We start from the raw sequence: 10,203 nt of genomic DNA, 5'->3' as shown, positions 1-10,203 counted from the left end.
TTCTCAGTATTTCTTATTTTTCTTGGTAGCCTTCCATGTGATGTTGGTTTTTATTCCCTTTTTTTAAAGATTTTTTAACTTTGTATATATGATTGATTTTTTTAAGAAGAATAGCATAGTAACTTTATCAAAAAAAAAAAGATCGGATTGAAAGTTGTCTCTTTTTCATCGAAATAAATTGTAAATAGTTTTTTAATAGTTCTTTTTTCTACTTTTAACTTGTGAATAGCAATTTGCTTGAAATATGTTAATAAAGAGTTCTCCATTTTTAATTAAAAATTATTATTATTATTATTATTATTATTATTATTATTATTATTATTAATCGACGTTTTGTCCTTATAAAAGACAAGTTCGTGGCTTATTCGTGTAGAGGAGTAAGGATTTGATGGCACACATGTCAGGTTTTGCTTTATTAATCGTAGTTTCCTAAAAGACCTACCAACACAGAGAGTTGGAAGACCATTCCATGTCCCATTAGCTTGGCACGTCCTCGCGGAGGAACCGTTAAGAATGAATCCAGGATCGCAGTTAAATAGCACGCTATTAGGGAACACCGTCGAGTCACCAGACGAGGAGCCGTTCATGGGAGTAGCCAAATGACCACAGTCAACAGCTATAGAAATAAGTGGCAAATACCAGGACGTGTAAGTGAACCAATTCTGAGAACTAATGCATCTTGCAAGGACTTGTAGCAACAATAAAATCGTCTAGTTGAATGTAATTTAAAAAACGAAATGTATGAATAACCAAACCGTAACATAAGGAGACGCAAAAATAGAAAGTACGTTTGGCAACTGTGGCTTCCAACATACCACTACATATAGTTGGGGATCCACTCCATGTTCCATTAGCCTGACACGTCCGTTTTGTGGATCCGCTGAGAATAAACCCAGGGTCGCAGTGAAATAGTACGCTGTTGGGAAACACTGTGGAATCACCAGACGACGAACCGTTCAAGGGAACTGATAAAGGACCACAGTCAACAGCTGGAAATAAGTAATATAACGTGTATTAGTATAAATCTACTAGTGTTCTATCACGAATACCGATTTCTGATTGGCTACGCTACTCGCTATCTATTCTGTGATAGATAGTGAGTAGAGGTTTTCAACAAAATGGCGGCTGCTTCGCCGCGTTTTCGAAGTGTCTGCGATGAGGATATAGATAATTTACTTGTTTGGTTTTGAACGACTAGTACATTTATACTAAAACGATTAGGTTATTCGCTCTCGATTTCTATGCGTGATAGCTGATTCGGGCTGCGCCCTCATCAGCTATCACGCGATAGAAATCGAGAGCGAATAATCTAATTGTTAATTAGAAGAGATAGCATTACATTAACACAACTTTCTTGTAACTCCTGAATTACGAGGCTACGAACCGGTTATTTAAAAGGAATTTCGTGAAAATCGAAACACTCAACGCTACAATTGTATCTACCTTCGCAAAATGTCTGATTTCCACTCCAAGTTCCGTTTTCCTGACAGCTCCTAACATCAGAGCCGATGAGATTAAATCCTTCATCACAACCCAACAGAATCTTGTTTGGAAAGACTGTCAGATCACCAGTGGAGGAACCGTTTGTTGGAACAGCTAGAGGTCCACAATCTCGTGCTGAACAGGAAATCATAGTACGTTGGCAACACGCTTCCGGTTATAATACCAATAACAAAAACAACAACAACTGTATTTCTACTAGCACATCTGGCGTATTTCTGATCTCCCCGGAGGGCTAGATACAATGGGATAAAAAGTTTAGAATAGACATTTACAGAAAAAAGATGTTGGGAAAAAGTACATTATTACAGCAAAAATTTGAAGAAAATGAATGTATGGGCAAGTAGGGTGCATTTTTTTTCTCAAACCTACCAACACATGTGACTGACAAACCACTCCACGTTCCATTAGCTCGACACCTTCTTGACGAGGGTCCATTGAGAATGAACCCAGGGTCACAGTTAAATAGAACACTATTTGGGAACACCGTGGAGTCACCAGAAGACGAGCCGTTCATTGGAACAGATAAAGGACCACAGTCGATAGCTAGAAATCAGAGTTAAAATAGTTCGAAACATAAGAATCGATTGCTTCGGTTATCATCACACTCGATTTATCTTGATTTATCTACAGATCGATGACTTACCTTTACACGTGGTCAGAATGCCACTCCAAGCGCTATCCGCCTGACAACGCCTTACCGTGGACCCATTTAAAATAAATCCCTTGTCACAGCTAAAAGAAACTTCATTTGGAAAGGTTGTCTCATTCCCAGTTAATGAACCGTTTAGAGGAATAGCAAGCGGACCGCAATTCTTAGCTATAAAAGAAAAAAACGGAGCGTTTGCAAATATCGGCATGCTACAGGAAAGGAAGCTTTCACATGAACTACAGGCATTATAACTGGAATAAAAAACAAACAAATGTAAAAACAGCAGCAACAAGAATTGCAGTTTGCCATCATAACATGCAAGTGTTTAACATGATTAGTTCCTTCTCCAACATTCGGGAATAGGGTTATTATGTACACTCATGAGAATATATAAAATCAGAAGATGAAAATATAGCTATTGTTTACCGTCACAAAAGCTTGAAGTTTTGCTCCACGTTCCATTTGTCTGGCACTGTATCTCGGATGCTCCACGAAGGATGAATCCCTCATCACAATTAAAATGCATAACATTTGGATACACTGTACTTCCACCCGTGATACTTCCATTCCGCAAAGGCTGAGGCTGACCACAGTCGACAGCTGGAAACGAAAGCCACAAAAAACAGGAGGGAACGCAAAACAAAAAATAAATACATCAACGCAAAGCAACGACAGCATGACCAACTTGTTAAAGAATGAATAATATGAAAATAAAAGATGAATAATTGAAATATTAAAAATTGATCGCTGAAGTGAAATTGTGAATATAGCATTGAATGAGGCCATTGTCCGTCCGTCCTCCAAAGTGGCGAAAATTATTTCAATTGTTCCATTCCAGGATCGAAATGCCAAGCATGGAAATAAGTGAGTTGACGCAGGAACGAAATTATGTATGTCACACAGTACAATTTATACTGGAAAAATCGAAAATCGTATTCTCAGCGAAGAACATGAATCTTTGCCAAAACTTGCTAAACTTGCTTTTATCGAGAGGCGAAGGAATCAAATTGGCATTATTGGTGGCTGTAAACGTTAGCTGTTGAATCCTATTTGGGACGGTTGAATGGTAGATATACAGCTAATGGACACAATGGGATGAATGTAGAAGGATCACGAATATTAAAAACGTGAAAAACGAATGGGAACCCCTGTATTAGGAGCACGAATAAAAGACGAACGCAAATAGGACAAAAAAATGTCTAATCACAGAATCGAGGTCATTGGCAAGTTATGCGTTTATTTCAGCTTCATTTGCGACCACTGACAAACACAGTGTCCCTATATACAGAACAAAACACATAGTAAGTCATTATGTACACTGTTTTTCACTGTTTGTGATTCTCACAGAATTACTTTTGGGCTGTGAAGATTTCCTTTGCACTAAGCAGCGTCAGAACGTAAAGAAGGACTCTGATCTCAAACCTACCAAGACATACTGTTGACAAACCACTCCATGTCCCATTAGCCTGGCACGTCCTCGAGGAGGAACCATTAAGAATGAACCCAGGATCGCAGTTAAATAGTACACTATTACGAAACACTGTCGAGTCACCAGACAAGGAGCCGTTCATGGGAGCAGCCAAATGACCACAGTGAACAGCTGAAAATAAGGGACAAAAACCAGGACGTGTAAGTGAACCATAGTTAGTTGAATGTCTTTTAAAAATACAAAATGTAAAAATAACCTAACAGTAACACAGGGAAACGCAAAAATAGACTTTGTTTGGAAACTGTTGGTTTCAACTCACCACTACAGACAGTTGAAGATCCACTCCATGTTCCATTAGCCTGACACGTCCGTTTTGTGGATCCGCTGAGAATAAACCCAGGGTCGCAGTGAAATAGTACGCTGTTGGGAAACACTGTAGAATTACCAGACGACGAACCGTTCATGGGAACTGATAAAGGACCACAGTCGACAGCTGGAAATAAGTTGGCGTCATAAAATGTGTATTAGAAAAGACAGCATTACATAAGTACAACTTCTTGTTACTGCTGTACCAAGCAGCTATGAAACGTTCATTTAATGGTAAATTTGGTAAAACTTAACATATTCAATGCTACAATTGCATCTACCTTGGCAAAATGTCTGATTTCCACTCCAAGTTCCGTTTTCCTGACAGCTCCTAACATCAGAGCCGATAAGATTAAATCCTTCATCACAATCCAACAGAATCTTGTTTGGAAAGACGGTCAGATCACCAGTAGTGGAACCGTTTGTTGGGACAGCTAGAGGGCCGCAATCCCGTGCTGAACAGGAAAATCATAGCACGTTGGCAATACCCTTTCGGTAACAACAACAACAACAACAACAACAACAACAACAACAACAACAGCAACTGTATTTCAGTCTATTATTACATCTGCCGTATTATCTATCAGGGAGGGCTACATGCAGTGCAGTGTAACAATTACTTCGGATAAAAGGCAGGAAGTAGACATTTAAAGTAAAGAGATGTTGGGAAAAAAAGTATACTTGTATAATTACAGAAAGCATTTGAAAAAATGTATATATGGGTAGGTAGGATGCATTTTTTTTTTCAAACCTACCAACACATGTTACTGACAAACCACTCCACGTTCCATTAGCTTCACACCTCCTCGACGAGGATCCATTGAGAATGAATCCAGGGTCACAGTTAAATACCACACTATTAGGGAACACCGTGGAGTCACCAGAAGACGAACCGTTCATGGGAACAGATAAAGGACCACAGTTGACAGCTAGAAATCAGAGTTAAAATAGTTCGAAAGATAAGAATCGATTGCTTCGGTTATCATCAACACAACCTTGATTTATCTACAGACCAATGACTTACCTTTGCACGTGGTTGGAACACCACTCCAAGCGCCATCAGCCTGACAACTCCTTATCGTGGACCCATTTAAAATAAATCCCTCGTCACAGCTGAAAGAAACTTCATTCGGAAAGGTCGTCTCATTCCCAGTTAGTGAACCATTTAGAGGAACAGCAAGCGGACCGCAATTCTTAGCTATGAAAGAAAAACAGAGCGTGTACAAATATTGGCATGCTGTAGGCAAGAAACCTTTGATGGGAACCATAAGCATGAGAACTGGAATAATAACAATAATAATAATAATAATAATAATAATAATAATAATAATAATAATAATAACAATAATTAAAATTTTATTAAACTCTTGTCATTGAAAAATTAAATATATATTTAAATACAAGTTTTGGTAAGGCTGTAGTTAAAAAAAGACTTCTTGGTGGTCTGGTAGCTTTCAACAGAACAGATATAAACAACTGTCTATAAACTAAAAAAATGAAAATTTCTATGTACACCCCAATAATAAAGTATCTATAGCTGTTGAGTCTAGGGAAGTCCAGCTTGACCCTTCTCTAGTTCTAGAACTAATCAAAACCTATTTAAAATTCATTCCGATTAAAAAAGAGACTATTTTCAAGATCAATTTTTTAAAAGAAAAAATAAATGTCATAGAGTGACAATAATATTCTTATCTGTAATAAAAAAATCATATCGTATGACTAAAAAATATGTGACGTAAAAATAAGGATAATAATAATAATAATGATAATAATAATAATAATAATAATAATAATAATAATAATAATAATAATAATAATAATAATAATAATAATAGACAGTAGCAACAAGAATTGTACTGTACCATCATGATATGCAAGTGTTCACGATACTTACTTCCTTCTGCCCCATTCGCGAATAGTGCTATTGTGCACACTCACGAGAATATATAAAATCAGAAGATGAAAATATAGCTATTGTTTACCGTCACAAAAGCTTGAAGTTTTGCTCCACGTTCCATTTGTCTGGCACTGTATCTCGGATGCTCCACGAAGGATGAATCCCTCATCACAATTGAAATGCATAACATTTGGATACACGGTACTTCCACCAGTGATACTTCCATTTCGCAAAGGCTGAGGCTGACCACAGTCGACAGCTGGAAACGAAAGCCACACAAAACAGGAGGGAATATAAAACAAAAAATACAGAAACACAATCGTAAGGAACAAACCAAAATCTCCAGAAAAGCAACGACAGAAGGATAAACTTGATGAAGAATGAATAATATGAAAATAAAAATATCAATAATATAGAAATATCAATAAGGATCACTGAAGTGGAATTGTGAATATAGGATTAAATGAGGCCATTGCCCGTCCGTCCTCCAATGTGGCGAAAGTTATTTTAATTGTTCCACTGATTCTAAGATCGAAATACCAAGCACGGATATCAGTTAGTCGACGCAAGAGCGAACTTATGCGTGTGAAACAGTACTCTTTATATGGAAAAAAATAAATAACGAAAATCGCATTCTCAGCAAAGAAGATGAATATTTGCCAAAGCTTGCAAAATTGCTTTTATCGAGAGGCGAAGATATTAACTTGGCAGCCTTGGTAGGTAAAAACTGTGGCTGTTGTACCCTATTTGGGACGGCTGAATAGTAGTTACACAGCTAATGGAAATAATGGGATGAATGTAGAAGGATCACCAAAATTAAAAACGAGAAAAACGAATGCGAAATGCTGGAAAAGGAGCTCGAACGAAAGACGAATGCGAATAGCACAAAAGAATGTCTAATCACAGAATCGAGCTCATTGGTATGGATGATAGTTGTCTTCGCACTACGTAAGGTATGGGTTTATGACAAAACGCAGTGTCCCTTTAACCAAAACCAAACGCATAGTAAGTCATTAGGTACACTCTTTGTTATTCTCAAACGATTCCTTTTGGGCTGTGAAGATTCCCCTTGCACTAAGCAGCGTCAGAACGTAAAGATGGACTCTGACCTCAAACCTACCAACACAAACTGTTGACAAACCACTCCACGTCCCATTAGCCTGGCACGTCCTCGAGGAGGAACCATTAAGAATGAACCCAGGATCGCAGTTAAATAATACACTATCAGGGAAAACTGTCGAAACACCAGACGAGGAGCCGTTCATGGGAGCAGCCAAATGACCACAGTCAACAGCTAGAAACAAGTGACACAATAATGTGTCAATAAGTGATACAAAATGTAAAAATAACCAAACCGTAACATAAGTTGATGCAAAAATAGACTGTATGTTTGGCAACTGTTGGTATCAACCTACCACTACATATAGTTGGCGATCCACTCCATGTTCCATTAGCCTGACACGTCCGTTTTGTGGATCCGCTGAGAATAAACCCAGGGTCGCAGTGAAATAGTACGCTGTTGGGAAACACTGTGGAATCACCAGACGACGAACCGTTCATGGGAACTGATAAAGGACCACAGTCGACAGCTGGAAATAAGTTGGCGTCATAAAATGTGTATTAGAAAAGACAGCATTACATAAGTACAATTTCTTGTTACTGCTGTACCACGCAGCTATGAAACGTTCATTTAATGGTAAATTTGGTAAAACTTAAAATATTCAATGCTACAATTGCATCTACCTTGGCAAAATGTCTGATTTCCACTCCAAGTTCCGTTTTCCTGACAGCTCCTAACATCAGAGCCGATGAGATTAAATCCTTCATCACAACCTAACAGAATCTTGTTTGGAAAAACTGTCAGATCACCAGTGGAGGAACCGTTTGTTGGGACAGCTAGAGGTCCACAATCTCGTGCTGAACAGGAAATCATAGTACGTTGGCAATACACTTCCGGTAATAAAAACAACAACTGTATTTATACTAACACTATTGCCCTATTCGCTCCCGGAAGACCTACATAGGTAATAGACAATAACGGAGAAGTGATGTTGGCGGAAAAGTATATTATTAAAGCAATAATAAAAATAAATCAATATATGGGCAGTTAGGACGCATTTTTTTAACCTACCAACACATGTGACTGATAAACCACTCCATGTTCCATTAGCTTGACACCTTCTTGACGAGGATCCATTGAGAAGGAACCCAGGGTCACAGTTGAATAGTACACTATTCGGGAACACCGTGGAGTCACCGGAAGACGAACCGTTCATGGGAACAGATAAAGGACCACAGTCCACAGCTAGAAATCAGAGTTCAAATTGTTTGGAAGATAAGAATCGATTGCTTTGGTTATCATCATCACAAACTTCCTCTTATCTCAAGATCGATCTTACCTTGGCACGTGGTCTGAACCCCACTCCAAGCGCCATCAGCCTGACAACTCCTTATCGTGGACCCATTTAAAATAAATCCCTCGTCACAGCTAAAAGAAACTTCATTTGGAAAGGTCGTCTTATTCCCAGTTAGTGAACCATTTAAAGGAACGGCAAGAGGACCGCAATTCTTAGCTATAAAAGGAAAAGAGAGTGCGTTCATATATCGGCATGCTACAGGCAGATACCTTTCACGGGAACTAAGAGCATGATAGGTGGAATAAAAAAACGGCAACAACAAGAATTATGGTTTGCCATCATGATATGCAAATGTTCATCATGCTCAGTTCCCTCTGCACAATCTGGGAATAGGGCTGTTATGCAGACTGATGACAATATGTAAAATCAGAAAATGAAAATATAACTATTCTATAAGTAAGATCTCCTGTATCTGATAATATTTATGTAAAAAGATCAAGATAAAAGGACAATCTTTCTCTAGAGCCGGTGTGAAGGTGTTACCAACAAAGTTCCGGGTATTACCCAAATCACTGTTCAAAAAGAAAATCCATATTGTACTATTTAACAACCTAGAATCTGAAGACTTGTGTGACAATTTTGAATCTCTAGTAACAAAAGTCAAATCACAACTGTCATGGTTGTATATTACCGTTTTGTCATTCCTTTCTTTCTACCCTATTTCGTGTTTTCTGGCCTTGTCTTCTCTTCCATGTTGCCTTTAAAGAAGCTCAAAAAACTTCCTCTTCACTATTTTAGTCCTCCCAAAAACCTTTCCTTGTTCTTGTATCTTTGATATTATAGCTCTGCTTTCTTACTTAGCAGTAAAAGTCATACATTTTTTTTATCCTGGCCCGACAAGATTAGCTTTGCTACCCTCGACGCCAGCAAATTGTACATGTATAAATATAAATATAAATATCTAATAAGGTTCAGTTCAGTTTAGTTCATTGTTTACCGTCACAAAAGCTTGAAGTTTTGCTCCACGTTCCATTTGTTTGGCATTTTATCTTGGATGCTCCACGAAGGATGAATCCCTCATCACAATTGAAATGCATAACATTTGGATACACTGTACCTCCACCCGCGATACGTCCATTCCGAAAAGGCTGAGGCTGACCACAGTCGACAGCTGGAAACGAAGGCCACACAAAACAGGAGGGAACGCAAAACAAAACAAAAAATACAGAAACACAATTGAAAGGAACAAACCATGCTAAATCTCCAGAAAAGCAACGACAGCATGACCAACTTGTTAAAGAATGAATAATATGAAAATAAAAGATGGACAATAGAAATAATAAAAATTGATCACTGAAGTGAAATTGTGAATACAGCATTGAATGAGGCCATTGCCCGTCCGTCCGTCCGTAAAATATTTTCATTGTTCAAATCCAGGATTGACATGCCAAGCATGGATATTAGTGACTTGACGCACAACGAAGGTATGTTTGTCAAAAACAGGACGCTTTACACTGGAAAAAATCGTAAATCGTATTGTAAGCGAAGAATTAAAAAGATGAGTCTGCCAAAACTTGCTAATTTGCTTTTATCGAGAAGCGAGGGAATCAAATTGGTGGGTATTCTAGCTATAAACTTTGGCTGTTGTAACCGATTTGGAGGGTTGAATGGTAATTACACAGTCAATGGATACAATGGGATGAATGGAGGATGATCATGAATATTAAAAACACGAGAAACGAATGCGAATCGCTGTAAAAGGGCTCGAATGAACGACGAATGCAAATAGGACGAAAAGAATGTCTGATCACAGACTCGAAGTCATTGGTATGGATGAGGATTGTCTTCGCATTAAGTAAGGTATGGGTTCATTTCAGCTTCATTTGCCACCACTGAGAAATGCAGTCCCCTATAAAAAAAAAAGTCCTTAGATACCGTGCATTTCACTTTTTTTGATTCTCAAATGATTACTTTTGGGCTGTGAAGAATTCCCTTTCATTGT

General features: G+C 38.1%; 1 protein-coding gene and 1 pseudogene across 27 annotated transcripts in view; one reads left to right on the top strand and one right to left on the bottom strand.

Annotated features, from left to right (window-relative positions):
* Positions 1-47, top strand: part of LOC146483886 (uncharacterized) — a 2,211-nt pseudogene extending 2,164 nt beyond the window's left edge.
* LOC146483883 (CUB and sushi domain-containing protein 1-like) overlaps positions 1-10,203 on the bottom strand; it is a 167,603-nt gene that overhangs the window by 20,593 nt on the left and 136,807 nt on the right. For 20 of the 27 annotated variants that reach the window (XM_085105159.1, XM_085105150.1, XM_085105167.1 and 17 more), the window contains 18 exons: positions 9,199-9,372; positions 8,244-8,417; positions 7,976-8,149; positions 7,588-7,761; positions 7,260-7,433; positions 6,965-7,138; positions 5,930-6,103; positions 4,972-5,145; positions 4,703-4,876; positions 4,229-4,402; positions 3,901-4,074; positions 3,579-3,752; positions 2,579-2,752; positions 2,147-2,320; positions 1,873-2,046; positions 1,444-1,617; positions 816-989; positions 443-616 (listed from right to left, as the gene is read on the bottom strand). In XM_085105159.1, coding sequence (XP_084961285.1) covers positions 443-616; positions 816-989; positions 1,444-1,617; positions 1,873-2,046; positions 2,147-2,320; positions 2,579-2,752; positions 3,579-3,752; positions 3,901-4,074; positions 4,229-4,402; positions 4,703-4,876; positions 4,972-5,145; positions 5,930-6,103; positions 6,965-7,138; positions 7,260-7,433; positions 7,588-7,761; positions 7,976-8,149; positions 8,244-8,417; positions 9,199-9,372 — 3,132 coding nt within the window. The remainder of the gene's footprint in view (positions 1-442; positions 617-815; positions 990-1,443; positions 1,618-1,872; positions 2,047-2,146; positions 2,321-2,578; positions 2,753-3,578; positions 3,753-3,900; positions 4,075-4,228; positions 4,403-4,702; positions 4,877-4,971; positions 5,146-5,929; positions 6,104-6,964; positions 7,139-7,259; positions 7,434-7,587; positions 7,762-7,975; positions 8,150-8,243; positions 8,418-9,198; positions 9,373-10,203) is intronic. The other 7 variants (XM_085105156.1, XM_085105157.1, XM_085105161.1 and 4 more) reach the window with 7 other exon arrangements.

Source organism: Pavona decussata, unplaced genomic scaffold (genome assembly GCF_977016875.1).
Source record: "Pavona decussata unplaced genomic scaffold, jaPavDecu1.1 SCAFFOLD_37, whole genome shotgun sequence".
NCBI lineage: Eukaryota > Metazoa > Cnidaria > Anthozoa > Scleractinia > Agariciidae > Pavona > Pavona decussata.
Note: the sequence above shows the minus strand (reverse complement) of the source record. Positions and strands in the feature narration are given on the sequence as shown.